This window comes from Eriocheir sinensis, unplaced genomic scaffold, assembly GCF_024679095.1.
Source record: "Eriocheir sinensis breed Jianghai 21 unplaced genomic scaffold, ASM2467909v1 Scaffold514, whole genome shotgun sequence".
NCBI lineage: Eukaryota > Metazoa > Arthropoda > Malacostraca > Decapoda > Varunidae > Eriocheir > Eriocheir sinensis.
Window position 1 is genome coordinate 298,182 of NW_026111848.1, and position 22,370 is coordinate 320,551.

Here is a 22,370-nt window from a genome sequence, read left to right on the forward strand (position 1 = left end):
ATGTGTTGTGGGGGGGTGGAGAGAGAGAGAGAGAGAGAGAGAGAGAGAGAGAGAGAGAGAGAGAGAGAGAGAGAGAGAGAGAGAGAGAGAGAGAGAGAGAGAGAGAGTAGAGAGAGAGAGAGAGAGAGAGAGAGAGAGAGAGAGATTAGGGCTCTCTCTAGCAGCTTGACAGTGGCGATGACCATATCGGCGTTGGTTGTGTTGGGAATGACCCCGCTCGTGCCGGTACTGACCTGATGGGGAGAGACGTGGAGAAAGGTGGAAGAGGAGGGGTAAGGGGGTGGAGGAGGGAGGGGGGTTGGGGAGAAAGGAGGTGAGGAATGAAGGATGAAGGATGTGGGGATAGGAGAATAAGTAGATGGAGGAGTATATTTGTTAGAGGAAGGGGAGGAGCAGAAAGAAGAGGAGGAAGAGGAGGAGGAGTAGGAGGAGGGAGGGGGTTGGAGAGAAAGGTGGTGAGGAATGAAGGATGAAGGATGTAGGGATAGGAGAATAGGTATGTGGAGGAGTATATTTGTTAGAGGATGTGGAGAAGCAGAAAGAAGAGGTGGAAGAGGAGGAGGAGTAGGAGGAGGGGAGGGGGGTTGGGGAGAAAGGAGGTGAGGAATGAAGGATGAAGGATGTAGGGATAGGAGAATAGGTATGTGGAGGAGTATATTTGTTAGAGGAAGAGGAGAAGCAGAAAGAAAAGGAGGAAGAGGAGGAGGAGTAGGAGGAGGGGAGGGGGGTTGGGGAGAAAGGAGGTGAGGAATGGAGGATGAAGGATGTAGGGATAGGAGAATAGGTCTGTGGAAGAGTCTATTTGTTAGAGGACGAGGAGAAGCAGAAAGGAGGAGAGGAGGAGGAGGAGTAGGAGGAGGGGAGGGGGGTTGGGGAGAAAGGAGGTGAGGAATGGAGGATGAAGGATGTAGGGATAGGAGAATAGGTATGTGGAAGAGTATATTTGTTAGAGGAAGAGGAGAAGCAGAAAGAAGAGGAGGAGGAGTAGGAGGAGGGGAGGGGGGTTGGGGAGAAAGGTGGTGAGGATGAAGGATGTAGGGATAGGAGAATAGGTATGTGGAGGAGTATATTTGTTAGAGGAAGAGGAGAAACAGAAAGAAGAGGAGGAGGAGGAGGAGGAGGAGGAGGAAGAGGAGAAATAAGTTAACAAATATATGAAAGTAATGAAAAATAGCTACATTGTCTCTCTTTTTCTTCCTCCTAAACCTCCATTTTCTTCTTTTCCTCAGTCACTTACATATCCTCTTTCTCTCCCTCTCCTTCCTTCACTCTTCCTCCCTCCCTCCCTTTCTATCCTCTTCCTCCTTATATTTTTGGTCTATAGTCCTCCTCTTCCTAGCCTCTTCATTCTCCCATATTTTCCTATGCTCCCCTCCTTCTGTTATATTTTCCTATACTTCTTTATCTTTCCCAATCCTTCGCCTCCATGTTATTGTTATTTTTCTCCTTTACTCCTTCTCCTTATATTCTTATCCTATAGTCCTCCTCTTCCTATCCTCTTCATTCTTCCATCTTTTCCTATGCTTCCCTCCTTCTGTTATATTTTCCTATACTTCTTTACTTCTTTATCCTTTCCCAATCCTCCGCCTCCATATTGATATTACTTTTCTCCTTTACACCTCCTCCTTCTTTTCCTATAGTCCTCCTCCTCATGTTCCCCACCCCCCATCTTCATCTTCATCATCATCATCGTCGTCGTCATCATTCTACTCACGTCTATGGAGGCTATCCTGACGGGCGAGAGTCTGCCGATCTTTATCATCTTAAGCATCACCTCGTGCTTGAAGCGGGTCTGCTCCTCCGCCGCCGCCGTCAGCTGGTTATCTGCAAGAGGGCGAGGCTGAGGGCGGTGTGTAGTGGAAAGGAAAGAAAGAAGAAAAGACCCAAATCATGCTTAGTCGTGGGTCATCTTGTATGGAGGTGAGGACGGTGTAGTGACCCCAACAATGAAGGAAAGAAGTGAAGAACCAGTGCCATGCTTCCTCGTGGGGCATCTCTTATTGAGGTGAGGGTGTTGTGTAGTGACCCCACCCAACTAGGAAGAAAAGAAAGGTCTTGATTTTCTGCTTGGTCGTGGGGCGTCTTATCGTCCGAATGTATTAGGGGAAACATTTTGGCAGCATGTAGAGAAAACAGGTACAGGAAAAAATGGCACTCTTCTATTTTACTACTACTACTACTACAACTACTACTACTACTACTACTAACTGACTAACTAACTAACGGGGGACGCGTTCCTTCACTCACCCGCCGTCTCCACCCACACATTACACTCCTCCTCCTACAAATAACGATACGATCAAACAACTACTACAACCACAATTACTCCTGTTATTACTCCTACCACTACTACTGGAGACCAAAAAAGATATCTAACGCCTCACTCTTTTTCGCCGGAAAGAATATGTCCATGTAGGACCAGTCATCGTCGTAGCGCTCGAAACACTCCTCCACCGAGAACTCCTCCGGCGAGAAGAGGTTCACCTCGCGGAAGTCGAAGAAGTTGGTGGTGACGGTGCCAACGACCTGGTGGGGAGGGGGAGGGAGGTTAAGGGGGAGGGAGGGAGAGAAGGAGAGGGATGGGGAGAGGGAGAAGAAGAGGAAAAGGAAGAGGGAGAATGAGAGGAAGAGGGAGAAGAAGAGGAGGAGGGAGAAGGAGGAGAGGGTGAGGGAGAGGGAGAGGGAAAAGGAGGAGAAGGAGAGGGAGGGGGAAGGAAAGGAGGGAGAGAGGGAGAGAAGGAGGGGAAGGGAGGGAGAGGGAGGGAAGGAGAGATGAAGAACATAAGAACATAAGAACGTAGGAGTCTACAAGAGGCCGGTAGGGCTGTACAAGGCAGCTCCTGTGAACCTAAGATCATGTGAGGCAAGGAAAACTGAAAGAAGAGATGGGAAGCAAGAAGGAAGAAAAGAGAGAAAGGGAAGAAGGGGGAAGAATGGACAATAATAAACAGCTGTGCTCACCTCCTTCGGGTTGGACTTGTTGTAGATGAAGAGGTCACCGCGGAAGGGAAGGTCAGTAAAGGTCATCCCCCCCGATGGCAACCTCTCCGGGTCCTGGGGGAGGATAAGGTCACGTGAACACACAAACACACACACACAAAAAAAAATGAATGAATGAATGCATGAATGAATGAATGAATAAATAAATAAATAAATAAATAAATAAATAAAATTAAAAAAATACCTCGTCTTCTATCGATATTAATTTTTTCCACTACTGTAGGAAAATGGGATCTATTTCTGTTACTATTATTCCTTTCAAACTGCAAAAGTCACATACCTTAACTATTATTAACACACCTAGACACACAAAAAAGTAATTAAGTCATCGGTCACTGCACATTAGGCATCATTAGACTCCCTTAACCAGGATTCTTCGGAGTTGCATGATTCCCGGAGCTAAAATAATAAAAGTAGAAGAAAAATCATGACTATAGAAGTGTAGAAGGAAGGGAAAAAGCGAAGAGGAGACAATGAAAAGGGAAATAAGTCAAGAAGAAGAAAAATCACAAACATAGAAATGAAGAAAACCAAGAAAACGCAAAGACAATAAGAAGATAAAGGAGTAAAGAAGAAGAAGAAGAAAATCACGAACATAGAAGTGAAGAAAATCCGGGAAACGCAAAAACAGTAAGAAGACAAAGGAATAAAGAAGAGGAAGAAAAATCACGAACATAGAAGTGAAGAAAATCCTGGAAACGCAAAGACATTAAGAAGACAAAGGAATAAAGAAGAAGAAGAAGAAAATCACGGACATAGAAGAGTAGAAAACCCGGGAAACGCAAAAACAGTAAGAAGACAAAGGAGTAAAGAAGAAGAAGAAAATCACGAACATAGAAGTGAAGAAAATCCGGGAAACGCAAAAACAGTAAGAAGACAAAGGAGTAAAGAAGAAGAAAAAACACGAACTAAAAGGAAAGAAAACCAGGAAAAGCAAAAACAATAAAAAAGTAAGGAAGTAAACAAGAAGACAATCACGAACGTAGAAGTGCAGAAAACCATGAAAAGCAAAAACAATAAAAAAGTAAGGAAGTAAAGAAGAAGACAATCACAGACATAGAAGGGTAGAAAACCATGAAAAGCAAAAACAATAAAAAAGTAAGGAAGTAAACAAGAAGACCATCACGAACGTAGAAGTGCAGAAAACCATGAAAAGCAAAAACAATAAAAAAGTAAGGAAGTTAACAAGAAGACAATCACGGTCGTAGAAGTGCAGAAAATCAGAAAAAAACAAAGAAACGACAGTAAAAAAGGATAGAGATGAAAAAAAAAATACAAACATAAAACCGTAGAAAACCAGGAAAAACAGACAATAAAAAGTAAAGAAGAAGAAGAAGAAGAAGAAGAAAAATCATGAACATAGAATCATAGATAGAAGGTGAGGTCAGTGTTAAATTCTGCGATACTGAGAAGAAAAGAGAAGAAGGTGGGGTTTAAGGGACATTTGCTGCTGCTGAGTGATATTTCGAGGCATTAAAGTGTCGTGAATGTGACTAATACGACGTTTAAACTATCTGGCGTATGGGTAAAGTTAGTGAATTAGGGAGGAATATATAAGGAGAAGGTGAGGTTTAAGGGACTTTTAGCGGTACCGAGTGATATTTAGAGGCATTAACCCGGTAGCAGCGACGGTCAAATTTGTGGCTTTACCGTGTACCAGCGACGGGCCACATTTTTGCCATGATATAAACCCCTCAAAATATATGATGCATAAACTGATCACAAATGCGTTGATATATATTATGAAATGGTTTGCGTGAGTGATGATTTTTTCTCATTTTTCTCACTTAGAGGGGCCTTTAAGAAGCATGATCCCTGCAGCTATCAGGTTAAAGTCTCGTGAATGTGACTAATACGACGTTTAAACTATCTGGCGTATGGGTAAAGTTAGTGAATTTTGGGGGAATATATATAGAGAAGGTGAGGTTTAAGGGACTTTTAGTGCTACCGAGTGATGTTTAGGGCCATTAAAGTCTCGTGAATGTGACTAATACGACGTTTAAACTATCTGGCGTATGGGTAAAGTTAGTGAATTTGGGGGGAATATATATAGAGAGAAGGTGAGGTTTAAGGGACTTTTAGTGCTACCGAGTGATGTTTAGGGCCATTAAAGTCTCGTGAATGTGACTAATACGACGTTTAAACTATCTGGCGTATGTGTAAAGTTAGTGAATTTGGGAGGAAAATATATAGAGAGAAGGTGAGGTTTAAGGGACTTTTTTTTTTACAGCAAAGGAGACAGCACAAGGGCACAAAAAAAGAGGAAACAACAACAAAAAAAAAGCCCGCTACTCGAAAGTGCTACCTAGTGATATTTAGAGGCATTAAAGTCTCGTGAATGTGACTAATGCGAGGTTTAAACAAACTGGCGTATTTGGCCCCACCCACCTTCAAGAAGTAGTACTCAAGCACCGCCTTCTCGTAGTTCTGCATGCCGCCCGTGCTGATGTCCGGGATATCATTGCGCGTCGAGGTCCACAGGTCGCCTATGATGTCCCGGCTAATGCGCTCCCCCACGAAGGCAAACTTGTCGTCCAGGTGGAACATTTCGTTGGGCGCGAGCAAGGTGTCGCCCGCGCCCAGGAACCCGCCTAGACCGCCCGGGAAACGCAAAAACAGTAAGAAGACAAAGGAATAAAGAAGAAGAAGAAGAAAATCACGGACATAGAAGTGTAGAAAACCAGGAAAACGCAAAGACAGTATGAAGACAAAGGAATAAAGAAGAAGAAGAAAATCACGGACATAGAAGTGTAGAAAACCAGGGAAACGCAAAAACAGTAAGACAAAGGAATAAAGAAGAAGAAAATCACGGACATAGAAGTGTGGAAAACCAGGAAAACGCAAAGACAATAAGAAGACAAAGGAGTAAAGAAGAAGAAGAAGAAAATCACGGACATAGAAGTGTAGAAAACCAGGGAAACGCAAAGACAATAAGAAGACAAAGGAGTAAAGAAGAAGAAGAAGAAAATCACGGACAAAAAAGTGTAGAAAACCAGGAAAACGCAAAGACAATAAGAAGACAAAGGAGTAAAGAAGAAGAAGAAGAAAATCACGGACATAAAAGTGAAAAAAACCAGGAAAACGCAAAGACAATAAGAAGACAAAGGAGTAAAGAAGAAGAAGAATCACGAAAATAGAAAATAGACAGAAAATAGACTAGTTTAAGGTTAGTGAAGTTGTGACAAAACCCATAAGAACAGACGCTAGCAACAGCCTGGAGAAGCGATTAGAGGAGGTGGAGAGGGATGAAGGATGAAAGATAATAATGAAAAGCTACTGTTGGGAAGAATAGAAGATGAGGAAAATGATAAATAAAGAAGGAAAAGAGAAAACAGAGTAAGTTGTTGCCCCAAAATAAAAATAAAAACCTGGCAATAGAAGGAATGGAGAGATGAAAGATGAAAAATGAAGTAAAGGGAAAAAAACAGATATGGATATAGGCCTAGTAAGATGCCATACACGGAAACCTACCAATAGAAGGAATGGGAAAATGAGGAAAATTATAAGTAACGAAGGAAAGAATAGAGAATAAAATAAGACCCGCCAATAGAACGAATGGAAAGACGAGGAAAGAGATTAATAATGAAAAAAAATAAAGAGGTTAAGTAAAGTAATTCAATCGTTGTTATTTATCTGTCGTTTTTTTTATAGATTTTTTTTCTTCTTAGCGGAATGAAAAGTTTAAAAAAAAAATGAGTGAGTGATGGCGATGGTGAAGGAAGAAAGAAAAGCGAAGAAGATGGAAATGAAGGAAGGAAAGAAAGAAAGAATAGAGAATGGAAAAGTTGAAAAGAGTGAAGAAAAAGGAAAAAAGAAAGAAGGAAAGAAAGACAGAACATGGAAAAGGAAGAAAGGAAGGAAGAAAAAGAAAATATAAAGGAAAAATTGAAGAAGAAACGAAGGAAAGAAAAAGAAAGAAAGAATACAGAGAGGAAGAAATAAGAAACGAAGGTAAGAAGGAAAGAATGAAGGAACATGGAAAGGGAAGGAAGGAAGGAAGAAAAAAGAAATAGAGAGGAAAGATTCAAAGATGGGAAATAAAGAATAAACGAAGTAAACAAATAAAAAAAGAAAAATAGAGATAAAAGGAAACAGAACAAAGAACAAGTAGATTAAATAAATACACAAAGAACATAAATAAAAGAATAAATAAATAGATAAAAGATAAATAAGAATAAACAAAGGAATAACGCGCAAAGGTGACAGACAAAGAGAAAGAGGAATATAAAGGAAATTGAATAAAAGAGAATAAAAATGAAACAAAAGAGGGAGAAGGAAGAGAGGGAAGGGAAAAAGGAGATAAAGTAGTACAAAAAAAAGCTTAGAGAGAGAGAGAGAGAGAGAGAGAGAGAGAGTTTGCTAATCCGATTATGTCAACGTTTTTCTTTTCTAATTATTGTTGTTGTTGTTCTTGACGGTGGTGGTGATGGTGGTAGTGGTGTTATTGGTGATGATAATGATGGTAAGTGTGATGTCAATGGTGGTAGTGGTGATTTATTTATTGATGGTGAGGTGGTAGTGGTAGTGATGGTGGTGGTGATGGTGGTAGTGGTGGTGATGGTGGTGGTGATGGTGGTAGTGGTGATTGGGGTACTGGTGGTGATGGTGGTGGTGATGGTGGTAGTTGACTGTTTGGTGATAGTGATTGGAATGGTGTGTCTCTTTACCCATTAACTTAACTACTTACTCATCTACTTACTAAATGCCTACTTACCTACCTACTCACATACCTACTTACCCTTGAACATTTACTTGCCTACTTACTCACTTCCCTACTTACATACTGACATACCTACCTACTTCCTACTAACTTATCTACTTACTTATCTACTTACATACCTGCTTGCCTATTACTTGCTTTCATACTTACCATTTTACTAACATACTACTTTCCTACGAACCTACCTACAACCTACTTACCCTTGAACACTTACTTATATACCCTAAAACAATTACCTACTTACCTTACTACTTACCTTCTTACCAGTTTACTTACCTCCCTACTTACTAACTCTCTTACTTACCGAAGTGTGTGTCAAAGGCGAATTCAGGTATGAAGTCTCTCGAGCAGTTTCCGAATTCTTTGAAGATCATGTACTGGACGCCTGTGAGAGAGAGAGAGAGAGAGAGAGAGAGAGAGAGAGAGAGAGAGAGAGAGAGAGAGAGAGAGAGAGAGAGAGAGAGAGAGAGAGAGAGAGAGAGAGAGAGAGAGAGAGAGAGAGAGATTAGTTCAAGATTGTGTATTATCAAAAGTTAATGACAATCGTTTTATTAAAGTTCGTTAGTGAAGTTAAATTAATTGTTGATCTATTTCACTGTATATTATTTCCTTTTTTTTTTGTTATGTATTTTAGTTGTACACTTTTTTTTATTAGTTACCACTTTGTCTATTTTTTTATTATTCATTATTATTTTGTTATTATTACCTGTACACATTTTATCGACCTGTTTGTTTGTCTAATTTTTTTCATTATTCTGTTGGAGACGTAAATTATGCTCCAATGTTGTCTTTTATAAAAAAAAAAAAAGAAGAAAGGCACTCAGTTCTGTACGTCACGGTTGTCACGGTTTTGTGTCTGAACTTATATTTGAACATCTTATTTAATCTTTTTCTTCTTTCCATTTTCTCTCTGTCGCCTTTCAGAAGTGCTTGCATCCTGTACACTAAAATGATCAGGTCTGACATACGTTATCCAATCACTGTCCCGTTTTCTGTCTTTTCGAGCGGTCTAACAAGGTTTTCTTTCTTTCGTTTCAGGAGGAACTGAGCAGATACGTCCCCATGAAGAGTAAGTACTTTATTTATTTATCTCCTTATCTCTTATCTGTCTATCCCTATCTCTGTCTACCTATCTATCTATCTTTTTCATTCGATGTCCTCGATTTCTTACGATGAATCAATGTTAATAATCAAAGCAAAAGTTCCTGTCTCACTATATGTCGGTGTCTTTATTTTTTTTCTTTATCATAATTATCACCATCATCATCATCACTACTCCACTCCACGACAACGGCCTTTCCCAACGTCTTCCACCTCCCTGATCTTAGTGTTAGTCAGTTAGTACTATGGTAAATCTTCATAATGTAACCTTTCCACCTGGTGCTGTGATGGCTTTTAATCAGGCCATTCACCTTTATCAGTATTCTGTGTTGTTTGCTCGCTGATTTTGTATCGCGCAATCAAAGGGCGACCAAAACACAATCAAAGGGTAACACAAGATATCGTCCTCGCATGTTATTTTATTTGCTTGTTTATCTGTATTCTGTACCACACAATCAAAGGGCAACCAAAGACTATCAAAGGTCAACCCAAGATATCGCCCTTGCCTTTGTTATGTTGTTTGCTTCTCTTGTTTTCTTTATCTTTACCACACAATCAAAGGGCAACCAAATACACACAATCGAAGGGCAACCAAAGACTATCAAAGGCCAACCCAAGATATCGTCCTTGCCTTTGTTATGTTGTTTGCTTCTCTTGTTTTCTTTATCTTTACAACACAATCAAAGGGCAACCAAATACACACAATCAGAGGGCAGCAAATAGAGCAGCGGCCTTACCGGTGTTGAAGTCGTGTATGACCTTGACGGCGAAGGCGGTGTGGGCCCAGTTGTCGTAGGGAAGGGTCGCGAGGACACTCACCAGCGAGATCTCCCCGGCGTAGGTCATCTATCGGAGGGGGGGAGGGGTGGACAGAGGGAGGGAGGGAGATATTGTTAGTGACGTTTATATCCCTACATTAAGACTATTTTTTTTAAGACGTATTGTCTTGACGCTATTATTACTACTACTGCTACTACTGCTGCTGCTGCTGCTGCTGCTGCTGCTGCTACTACTACTACTACTACTACTAATACTGTAGCTTCCCAAACAGAAGCATTGAGCTGTGGAATGGACTGGAGGAGGAGGTGGTTTGTGCAAGAAACATTCATGATTTTAAGGAAAAGTTGGATATGAGAGGATATGGAGACGGGCCAGCGCGAGGGTAGCTCTCTTCCCGTATGTCACAACTAGGTAAATAAAACTAGGTAGGTAAATACACACACACACACACACACACACACACACACACACTCCCCCCCCAACCCCCCCCCCCCCCCTCAAACACAAACAAACAACCTCACACACGCACGGCTAACGAGACACCCTCCCCCCCCACCCACCTGCACACTCTCCAAGTACTGGTAGCCGAAGTCCACGCCATCGATGAGAGAGTTCAACAGCACCTCCTCGGCCAAACTGAAGTGCTTGGGGATGATTGGCACAGGCCCGATGTCCACTATGCCCGTGATGGCCTCACACGCCATGCCGCGGGGAGGCTGGGGGGCATGGAGAGGGGGTAGAAAGGGCATAGAATGAATAAACAACAGCAGAACAACTAACGAACCTACACCATACAACTGTACACTCCTACTAGGGTTGGTATTATAAGACACTCTCGCTTCTCACATCAGCCAGTTCTAAAGGTCAAAGAGGGGTCAGTCGGGTCAGTCTCCCTCCTCACCTCTCTCCTCTCCCCAACACCCCTTTTCCTACGCCCCTTTCCCCCTCCCTCCCTCTCCCTCATTTCCTTCCTCCTCGTTCCTCTCCTCCTCCCTCTCCCTCCTTCCTTTGTCTCCTACCTCTTCACCCTTCACATCCTTCCTCTTCCTCTCTCCCACCTTCATCCTCTTTCATCCTTCCTCTTCCTCCCCCCCCCTCCTCACCTCCAGAAGGCTGTGGGTCCTGACGAAAGGAGTGAAATCGACAATTTGTAAGTCCAGTGCTTGAACCCGTCGCATGCCACCTCCATCCTGACTGGCAGGCTATCCTCGGTGATGAAGTAATTCTCCTCGGGCATATCCCACGGAGGGCCTGGAGGTGGTGGTGGTGGTGGTGGTTATGAAGGAAGGGAAGGAGATGGAGTTTGAGTGATATTACTGGTGTTGGAGGTGTTTGTGTTGTTGGTGTTGTTGATGTTTGTGGTGGTGGTGGAGGAATGGGAGTGGTGATGGAGTGGAAGGAAGAAGAGTTTGAGTGATGTTACTGATGGTTTTGGGGATGGTGATGTTGTTGATGTTGTTCTTCGGGGTGGTGTTGGTGATAGTGGTGGTGGTGGTGGTGATGGTGGTGAAAGAGAGGGAGGATGTGAAGTTTGAGTGATAGTAGTGGTGGTGATGTTAGGGGTGTTGGAGGTGGTGGTGGTAGTAGTAGTAGTAGTAGTAGTAGTAGTAGTAGTAGTAGTAGTAACAACAACAACCACCATCATGGTACCATAACTAACATTCTCTCTCTCTCTCTCTCTCTCTCTCTCTCTAACATTCAGACTCACGGGAATAGTAGAAGTTGAGTTCCACACTGCCATCCTCCGAGCAGCCCTTGTAGTGGGTAACCATGATGCCTTCGTCCAGTGTTGCCTCCCCCACTAACTCCTGGGGGCGGGGGAAGGAGGAGGAAGAGGAGGAGAAGGAGGAGATTGCAAGTATAAAGAGGAGGAAGGTGAGGAAAATAATATGATAGAGGAGGAGGAGGAGGAGGAGGAGGAGGAGGAGGAGGACGATACAAATAAGAAGAGATATTGGAGGAAGAGTGGAAGGACGAGAAAGAGGAATAGAATAAAAAAGAGGACGAAGGGGAAGGACGAGAAGAAACATGTCCTTTAAATCTTCATATTCATTTTCAGTTTATATTCACACCCAGCAAACAATATCCTGCCCGAAGCATAAGCATCCTACCTTCATCTTCTACATATCCTGCAAGCTGCTGCCCGTATCCCTTCTGTATCCTATTTGTACCCTATCCCTCTCCTTGCGCCCTACTTTAATCCTACTCTCTAGAAAGGCAAAGGTTGCGAGTAGACCTGATCGAAGTCTATTAATGGATGAAGGGTTTTAATAAAGGGGATGTCAATAGGGTTTTGGTTGTAACATATCCAGGTAGGACACGTAGCAATGGTTTTAAGTTAGATAAATTCAGATTCAACAAAGATATAGGAAAGAATTGGCTCACCACTAAAGTGATGGATGAGTGGAACAGGCTTGGCAGTCATGTTGTGTGTGCCTGTACCGTAGATACATTCAAGAAGAGGTTGGATAAATTCATGGATAGTGAGGTAAGGTGGGGGTAGACTTACAGGAGCTTCTTGCAGACTCCTTACGTTCTTATGTTATTATGTTCTTACTCATCCTAACCATATCCCGTCCGTATTCATATGTAGCAAACGATATCCTATTTAAATCCTAACAGTATCGTACCTTAATGTCCTTCATATCCTACCAACATCCTTAGACCCAAATCCTTTCTTGAAAAGCTCCACACCTCTAACTTATCCATATCCTCCTCAGATCCTACCATTGATATCCTACACTCACCGTGGTAATGTTGGATGCCAGGCGCAGGATACTCGAGGGCCCGAAGGAGTTTGACCCGTGTTTCGGGTCCGTGTCCCACCAGCCCCAGGGGAAGGTCGGGGGCTCACTGGGGGGAAGGGTGGTAAGATGGGGGTTAGGAAGGGGAGTGAGAAGGTGGAATGTTAGGTTGGTAAAGAGGGAGAGAGGGAGGTAGAGGTAGGGGAGAGGGAGGAAGGAAGGAAGGGAGAGGGGAAGAAAGGAAGAGAGAGGGAGGAAGGGAAGGAGGAAGGGAGGGAAGTGGACAAAAGAAGGGAGGAAGGCAAGAAGACATAGGGAGAGAAGGAAGGAGGGAGGGAAAGTAGAGGTAGAGAGAAAGGAAGGTGAAGGTAGGTAGGTAGGTAGGGAGGAAGGGAAGATGGAAGGGAGGGAAGTGGACAAAAGAAGGGAGGAAGGCAAGAAGACGTAGGGAGAGATGGAAGGAGGGAGGGAAAGTAGAGGTAGGAAGGAGGCAAGGAAGGTGAAGGTAGGTAGATAGTGAGGAAGGGAGGAGGGAGGGAGAAATTACATGAATACTATAAATGTCAACTCAAACCAAACAGCAACACCCAGAGATCAACACACAGTCACGCCACTCCCAGCTCAACAACCTCAAGTCGGCATTCTTGGACGCTTCCACTCCTCACATCAACCACTTCCACAGGCAAAAGAAAAGGCTATATACGTTCCCTTGACATTTTTTCACGTTCATGGTACAGACGCCTTGCCAAACTACCACCAGAGTCATAAAAACACCCATGGAAAAGCCCACAACTACGAAAGCCTTCTCAAACTACCACCAGGGCCATAAAAGTACCCATGGAAAAGCCCACAACTACGAAAGCCTTGTCAAACTACCATTAGGGACATAAAAGTACCCCTGGAAAGGCCCACAACTCCTACGAAAGCCCTGTCAAATGTGTGTGTTTGTGCTTTCGACTCCTATAGGCCAAAAGATGAGGCTAAATACGTTCTCATGGCTATTTTTTTACGTTCATGTTATAGACGCCTTGCCAAACTACCATCAGGGCCATAAAAGTACCCCTGGAAAAGCCCACAACTCCTACGAAAGCCTTGTCAAATGTGTGTGTTTGGGCGCCGAAATGTTTAAGAATATGACCTTAAGTCTCGGGGAACATCCTAACACATTCACCGCCGCCAGACTGATCAGATGAAGGGTTGTCAGCAAGAGTTCATTCCCTACAAGACAGACAGCGTGTAATGGACCGGGCGTTACCTGGGTAGTGACGCGGAAACTCTACGGATACAGCGAGCCGCATTTACATTACTCCGCGGCTCCCGTGGTGGACAAAGCGAGCACCGAGGATGTTTTTACTTGGACATTATTATTCATTATTATTATTAGCGTCATGATGAGCACGCCGAGTATTCTTCGCATCATAGTGAGCTGTTTTTTCCCTCGCAGACACTCACTTCACCTCCCTGCTCTCCTATACATCTGACTGTCATTACCCCCCCCCCCCCCACACACACACACACACACCATAAACACCAGTAACTCCACCCACCACCACCACCACCACCATACGCCACCTCATGACACTCTTCGTTGTATTCCTCCACGAACACGTTCTTCTCAGGGTAGTATTGACCACCGAAGACCCGTTCACCTCCAGCATCACGCCCACCACGTCCGAAAATACGTCATGGTAGATGTGTCGCTCGTGCACCTCAGTCACGTACACTGTGGTTTTCTGGTGGTGGTGAGGAGGTGGTGATGAAGTGGTGGTGTAGTGGTGATGATGGAAAAAGTATAGTATGAAGTGGTGGTAATGATTGGAGGCGTTGATGACTGGGTGGTGGTGATGATGGTGGTGGTGGTGGTTGGAGGAGTAGGTTTTAGTGGTGATGACGGAAATAAATAGATAGTGGTGGTGATGATGGTGGTGGTGATGGTAGGAAGAACAGGTAGTGGTGGTGTGGTTTTGTGGTGATGATGGTGTGTGGTGGTGATGATGGTGGTGGTGATGGTAGGAAGAACAGGTAGTGGTGGTGTGGTTTTGTGGTGATGATGGTGTGTGGTGGTGGTTGAGGAGGAGTAGGAGAAAAACGGTAATAAGAAACAAAGAAAAAGGGGAGTGAAGAATATGCTCATGAAGAACGAATCCAACATTGGCACTCACTCACTCACAAGGACAAAAACAAGAACGGGAAAATAACGAGAGTGAAAACAAGAAAACAAGAAAGAAAAGTAAAGAAAAAGCTGATGATGATGATGATGTTTCTGGCACTGAGGCCCTTTGGTTGGCACTCGTCGGTCACCTCGATACTTCCAGGATCATTGTGTAGCTCCACCGAGCACCGAGTTGTAGTCTGGCACTTTCTTCAGCTCATACCCGCCCAGGATACATAACGTCCTCCTGCCACTCGGAAGACACAGGGCCATGACCAGTGCCACCACCACCACCACTGCTCCTACGACCCCCCGCACGGCCATCTTGCTGGAATAGAAAGGAATTTATGGTTAGGTTGGGGTGGAGGTGGTATTGTTACTGTAGTAGTAGTAGTAGTAGTAGTAGTTGTTGTAGTAGTGGTAGTAGTAGTTGTAGTAGAAGTAGTAGTAGTAGTAGTAGGAGGAGGAGGAGGAGGAGGAGGTGATCTTTCATAGCTTACGTTTATGTAGTAGTAGCCTAGTAGTAGAAGTAGTAGGAAGAGGAGGTGATATTTTATAGCTTACGTTTCTGTAGTAGTAGAAGTAGTAGTAGTAGTAATAGCAGTAGGAGGAATAGTAGTAGAAGTAGCAGCAGTAATAATAGTAGAAACAGCATCAGTAATAGTAGTAGTAGAAAAAAGGAAATAGTAACAGTAGTAGAAATAATAATAGTAGGAGTAGCAGTAGTGGTTTTATGAGCAGCAGCAGCAGTAGTAGTAGTAGTAGTAGTAGTAGTAGTAGTAGTAGTAGTAGTAGTAGTAGTAGTAGTAATAGTAGTAGTAGTAGTAGTAGTTATAGTAGTAACAGTGATGATGCTAACAATACCACAAATCCTAATCCAATCAATCACAAGGTCAGTCTCTGAGTAGAATGACAGCAAGCGACACCAGGGCAGGGGCGAGGACGTGGGGAGGATGGGGGCGGGCGGCGACACAGGCAATCAGCTGGTACAGGCGGTCAGCTGATAAGGTAAACAATGCTGGGCGGCGCCGCGCGGGACGAGGGTATTGTCATGTTATCTGCGGTCTCGCTATCTGGCCAGCCTCCCTCCATGATGCTTCGCCAGGGGTGAAGGTGGGGAGAGAGAGAGAGAGAGAGAGAGAGAGAGAGAGAGAGAGAGAAAATGAGAGTGAGAGAAGTTGGGAAAGAGAGGAAAGAGAGAGAGAGAGGAAGAGAAAGAAAAGGAGAGAGAGAGAGAGAGGAGAGAGAGAGAGAAATATACATGAATTTTCTCCTGTTAATATTTTCCTCTACCTTTTTTCTTTCCTGCACCACTCTTGTACCTCTTTTTCCATATTTTTGTTACCGGTACTCTGCTTCCTTTTTTCCTGATACATATCTCACTGTATTCTTCCTCTAATCCTTTGCTGTTTTCAATTTACATCAATGGCAGCAGCTCAAGGGCATGATAAACAGAAGCAAAAGCCGCCAAGCCTGCCCCAACAAAGATTACAGAATGAGTGGCCAAAAGAGATCAATTTCAGGTGGAGAGTTATCTTGATGCTCCCTCTTGAGAGAATTCAAGTCGTAGGCAGGAAATACAGACTAAAGAAGGCAGTTCCAGAGTGTTAAGGAAAGGGATGAAAGAATGATGCTGGTTAACTCTTGCGTAAGGATTTGGACAGTATAGGGATGAGCTTGAGTTGACGTTCGTGTGCAGCAGGGCCGAGAGGACTGAAAGTATGCCGTTAGAGTTCAAAGACCAGTCAGCATGAAAATATTTCTCTCCTTCCTTCACCTTCCTATCATACTTTCTCTTTCCACAGTTTGTCTCCTTCCTTCTCTTGCCATCACCTTCCTAACATCCCTTCTTCTTCCTTTGTTACCATACTCTCTCCTTTCCATTTTCTACCATCATTTCCAACCATACTCTCTTTTCCTTCTGTCACTTTCCTACCATACTTAACATTTTCCCTTCTGACATTTTCTCTCCTTTCTTTTCTGCCGTCACTTTCCTACAGTCCTTTCTCTCCTTTCATTGTCTCTTTCCTATCATGTTTGCTGTCTTTATTTCCCTCCATGACTCCAACCATCCATCTCCTTTCCTTCCATTCCCTACCTGACACTTTCCATTATTTCTCTCCATTAAGATAAAGGTATTAGTTTCGGGCATACCTTTGGCTGCGCGTGGCCTCAGTGCTCATCTCCGTCACACTGGCCCTTATGTCTGTGGTGGTAGAACCCATCACCCCAGGACACAGGGCCAGTGTGACATCAAACCACAGTTTCCCTTCCCAGGTGTCCACTGTCCCAGGTACTCATATATCGCCAGCCCGAAAGGAGGATGAACAGCTGGGTGGGCTGAACGCCGACTGACCAGGACAGGATTCAACCGGCCAGCGGATTTGTAGCCAGTTACACTAACCACTTCTCCACAGATTCCTATTATTAATTTCTTGATTTCGACTACTATTTCTACTACTACTACTACTACTACTACTGCTACTACTACTACTGCTACTACTACTACTACTACTACTACTACTAGTACTACTACTACTACAACACACACACACACACACACACACACACACACACACACACACACCTGTGCTGAGGTGTTTACTAATTGGACGCTCAGGTGAGAATGCAGATGAGAGGTTTGTTAGAGGTGGCGGTGTTGGTGGTGGTGGTGGTTTTGGTGATAAGGTGGGGGAGAGGGAAAGTGACACTAAGAGATAGAGACGATATGAACAGAGAGAGAGAGAGAGAGAGAGAGAGAGAGAGAGAGAGAGAGAGAGAGAGAGAGAGAGAGAGAGAGAGAGAGAGAGAGAGAGAGAGAGAGAGAGAGAGAGAGAGAGAGAGAGAGAGAGAGAGAGAGAATTGCATGGGTGCATAGAAAATCAGACCACACGGACCCCATGGTCCAGACTAGGTGGTCTGTCCTTAAACAAGTGATTTTACATTAATCAGATGGCTCCAAAACGTTGCTTTTCTACTTTAGTTAATATTAAGTTCAAAGGAAGTGACGGTCGAGCTTATTTTAAAGGAGTCAATCGTGTTACACTGGACCACTGATCGAAGGTGGGAGCTTATTCCATTCTCGCACTACAACGTTGGTGAAGAAAAAATTTGGTGCAGTCTGAATTTACTTGTCTACATTTGAGTTTTATGCCATTGTTCCTCGTTCGCAAAGTGTCATCGATCATAAACAATTTTGTTCTGTCTTCATTCTTGAAACCATTAAGTATTTTAAAACATTCGATCAGTTTTCCTCGGAGGCGACGTTTCTCAAGAGAGAACATGTTAAGGGTGGAAAGCCTTTCATCGTTAGGTTTGTTGGGCAAGGAAGAGATCATTTTTATTGCCCGACGTTGGACACCTTCTAATTTAGTAATGTCCTTTGCATGGTGGAGACCAAAACTGTTCCGCATATTCCAAATGGGGTCTGACTAAACTATTGTAGAGCGGAAGTATTACATCTTTATTATTGAATAAAAAGTTTATCTTAATGAAGTCCAGCATTCTGATTGGTTTATTTGTTGCGTCAATACATTGCTGAGAGAATTTGAGGTTTGACGCCATTTTGACACCCAGGTCCTTAACGCATTGAACGCTTGTGAGTTTAACGTCGAACTTCTTATTTCTTGTTCTAACTTGAAGGACCTGGCACTTGTCTACGTTAAAGGGCATCTCCCATCTATTTGACCGAGCTGAAATTTTGTGCAAATCCTCTTGGAGGCTTTGCCTGTCTTCGTCAGTGTGAACCGAGTTACCAATCTTTGTGTCGTTTGCAAATTTATAATGCGATTATTGAGTCCAACATCCACATCGTTGATGTAAATAAGGAAGAGGACTAGGCCAAGAACCGAGCCCTGGGGGACGCCAATAGTGACCGGCGCCCACTCTGAGGTAAATCCGTCAATCACCACTCTTTGTTGTCTGTTGCTCAACCAATTCACGATCCATTGGTGTACTTAACAAATCAATACCTATTTGCTTTAATTTATAAAATAATTTATGATGCAGGACTTTATCAAACGCTTTCTGGAAATCAAGATAGACTACGTCCAGTGATTTGGTTACGTCATAAACTGTGAAGAGAGTCGTTATAAAGGAGAGAGAGAGAGAGAGAGCGAAGGAATGGAGATGCGTAAGAAAAGAAAGGAGGAAGACATCAAGTATAGGAAGAATGGATTAGAAGAGAATTAAGTAGGAAGAGAGAAAAGAAGGAAGAAATAATAGAGGAAGGAATAAGAGGAATGTCAGAATATTAAAGAAAACGAAGAAATGGAGGTCAACTAAAAGTGTCTTGGATTCTCTCTCTCTCTCTCTCTCTCTCTCTCTACACAGTTTCAATCTCAACTTTAGTATCAGCTGAGGAGGGGGAAGAAGAAGAGGAGGAGGAGGAGGAGGAGGAGATGATAAAAGAAAATGTGACGTTTTAAGGTAGACTGTCTGGAAACATTTGTATACAAGTAAAAAATAGTAGAATGTATCAATAATGAGAGAGAGAGAGAGAGAGAGAGAGACTATATATCTAGTCCATCTTCTCCTCCATTTCTCCTCCCAGTCTCTGCTCTTTCTTCTCCCCTTCATTCCTCTTCCTCGCCTTCTGTTCCAGTAGTATCTTACAGTTTATAATTCGTCTAATGAATATGTTAGTCTGTGTTGCCATTCTCTTTTGCGATGTCGTTTTCTTTGTTTGCATATTTCGTTGCCAGTTCACAAGCGGTGCCAGATTATTGTCCTCGGAACATCGTATTTATGAGTTTCTGACCCATAACTATCGCCAAGAAACACCAATTATTAACCATTTTGACTATAACTATGTGTAAAGCCAGTTATTGGGGTGGTGGAAACAGTTTTGGGGTCAGAGATCGACAAACATATGAGGCTGAGTACGACAATCTGGCAATCTGGTAACTCCACATGGAAACGATATCTGCCTGGTGGCTTCTGTGTTGCCAGATTGTCGTACTCAGCCTCCTATGTTTGCCGATTTCCGACCTAAAACTGCCTCGTCGACCCCAATAACTGCCTTCAAATAAAGTTATCGTTAAAATGGTTAATTATTGGTGCTTATTTGGCAATAGCTATGGCTCAGAAACCGGTAAATACAAGGCTCTGAGTACGATAATCTGGCAACGGTGGGTGGCTTTCCATTCCCAGTCAGAGTTTGCCAAGAATTCAAAGCCTCGGTAGATTTAAGTAATATATTTGTCCTTACTCTACAAAGGTGCTGAAAACGTGGGACTTGCAGAAAGGTGTGGGTACAGTAGTCTGGCTTCAAGTTCGACCTTCAGGGCAGTCTTGAGTGTAATGGCCAGAGGTGGGTCAGTATTTTTTTTTCTCTCTGAGCAAACACTGTCTCAAATACTACGCACTCCTGTTATACCTATTTTTGAAAGCCACGGAGAAGACACGTCGGGTTGCCATAGAAAAATAAGTGTTAGAAGCCTTGCAGAAACAGCCTTCAAAGTGGAGACAAAACACGGCCCGCATTCTCAATCACTACGCACTCTTGTCATAATTATTTTGAAGTCCACGGAGAAGACGCGTTGGCTGCTATAGGAAAATATGTTAGCCTGTGGCAGAAACAGCTCAGTGGAGACAAACACGGCCCGCATTTCAATCACTACTGCACTCTTTTGTTATACCTATTTTTGAAACACGGAGAAGACGTCGGGTTGCCATAAAAAATAAGTGTTAGAAGCCTTGCAGAAACAGCCTTCAAAGTGGAACAAACAGGGCCCGCATTCTCAATCACTACGCCTCTTGTTATACCTATTTTTGAAAGCCACGGAGAAGACACGTCATTACAGGCCAAGGTTGCCATAAAAAAATAAAGTGGAGACAAAAAAAAAAACACGGCCTGCATTCTCGTAAATCGCCACATGCCTTTGTCATACTGGTTTTTAGTCCACGGAGAAGACACGTCGGGCCGCTATTGTTAGAAGCCTTGCAGAAACAGCCTTCAAAGTGGAGACAAAACACAGCCCGCATTCTCAATCACTACGTGCTCTTGTCATAATTATTTTTGAAGTCCACGGAGAAGACACGTCAGAAAAAAAAATAAGTGTTAAAGCCTTGCAGTAGAAACAGCTCAGTGGAGACAAAAACAGGACCACCTCAATCACCATGTTTGTTATACCCATTTTTGTCCATGGACATTACACGTCAGTTGTTATGAGTTTTTTTTCGGTTAATGGCGCAAACCTTGCAGAAACAGCCTTCAAAGTGGAGACAAAACAGGGCCCGCAATCTCAAACATTACAGGCTCTTGACATAATTATTTTGAAAGGCCACAGAAGACATGTCAGGTTGTTATGAGTCAAGATCCCGTTCATGGCGCAGACACCTTGCAAAAATAACTGTTAAAAGTGGAAACAAAATAGGACCCATTCTCGAAATCACTACGCACTCCTGTTATTAGCCTGGGACCATATTCAGAAAACACAACGTTGTAAGGCCGAGGTACAACTTCCGACCCTTACACCCGAATTCAGAAAGTATCCGGGAGGTTGTAAAAAGAGGTGTGGAGGATGTGAGATTACAACCTCGACGGAAGTTGATAGGATTCTTTAGGTAGAGGCGTTCTGTTAGCCACCTCCAGCAGTAAGGACCCATGCTTTATGGTATTCTCAAACGCTTCCACTTCTCACACCAACTATTTTCAAGGCCAAAATGGACATCAGTCAGGTTCTAATGAGTGTTCTCCTGGTTTCCTGGCACAGAAGAGGTCAAACTGAAACTAGGGTCATTAGCTACCTGGAAATGCCCACAACTCCTACAGCTATGTCAAATGTGTGTGTTAGGGCCGTGAAATGTTTAAGAATATGACCCAGCTCTGATTCAGGAAGACGGCTAAAATCTGGACTCGTTTGGCGCCAAGACACTGGAGCTTTCTTTGAAAGTGCAATATCACCACTCAGAGGATCACGCACGCCTTGAGGGATCAGAATCTTGTAGAGAGTGTATTGATATATTTGGATCTGAACATACACCTCACAAGGAGACAGGGTAGGAACATACACAGAGTCATATTTTTCAGACGTTTCTGCCTTCTGCGCGTTAACTATTCTAGCAAGAGAACAGGGAGATCAGTTTGTAGATTCATGACACAAAAGAATGATCAGACTTGACGAGGGCTATAAATCTACCTCGTAATGCCTTACAGAACTCCTACAGTGCCCTGTCGCAATGTGTGTGCTTGGGCGCGGAATGTTTAAGAATATGACCAGGCCCGTGATTTTTTTAAAGGACAGTTCGAAGTTTCTTCCAAGCTCCACATATATGGCAAGAACTTTCATAGGAGTTTTAAACGGCCTTTCCAGCGTAGTTTTTATGGCCCGGTGGTGAAGTTTGACCTCTCTTCAGTACCGCTGAACCTGAAATACCACTCAGTTGTGGAACCCGACTGATTCTTTTGGCTTTTGAAGAGTTAGTGTGAGAGATGGAAGCGATCTGACATTACCATCTTCAGAATCGGGCTGAACAACAAATTTTATGACCGGGGCTTTGAATCAAGGTGCGTCATCAGCAGCCCATGTTCACCAGCTTCGTTCTCTTTCAGGATTTGAAGCAGGGCTTACCTCCCTGCGAGCATGAGGATTAAAAGCTAAGGATTTAGATGTATACCTATCAAAAACAGATGTGTAACATTTCGCAGCAACAGGCATACGATGGGTGGTGGGGGAATGGAATAGACTCAGCAAACACATAGTGCAGAGTGGCAGGGACGAAAGCTTGTTTTAGAGCAGACTTGATAGCTACCATGGACGAGGATGGCAGGTGGTGAGAGAGTGGGGGTAATCTGTGGAGCTGCTCCTGTGTAAAGCTATTCGGTTTCCTTGCAGTCTCCTATGTTCTTATGTTCTTATATAGATGGAAC

The 22,370-nt window shown here is 43.4% G+C and overlaps 1 protein-coding gene across 1 annotated transcript in view; it reads right to left on the reverse strand.

Annotated features, from left to right (window-relative positions):
* LOC126992891 (uncharacterized) overlaps window positions 1-14,666 on the reverse strand; it is a 30,405-nt gene extending 15,739 nt beyond the window's left edge. Inside the window, 14 exon segments of the mRNA XM_050851722.1 lie at window positions 153-233; window positions 1,715-1,824; window positions 2,385-2,526; window positions 2,962-3,054; window positions 5,389-5,591; window positions 8,025-8,105; window positions 9,559-9,667; window positions 10,162-10,317; window positions 10,705-10,772; window positions 10,775-10,852; window positions 11,310-11,409; window positions 12,349-12,454; window positions 13,913-13,956; window positions 14,655-14,666. Of these exon segments, the coding sequence (XP_050707679.1) occupies window positions 153-233; window positions 1,715-1,824; window positions 2,385-2,526; window positions 2,962-3,054; window positions 5,389-5,591; window positions 8,025-8,105; window positions 9,559-9,667; window positions 10,162-10,317; window positions 10,705-10,772; window positions 10,775-10,852; window positions 11,310-11,409; window positions 12,349-12,454; window positions 13,913-13,956; window positions 14,655-14,666 (1,383 nt within the window).
* Window positions 14,667-22,370: the final 7,704 nt, after the last annotated feature.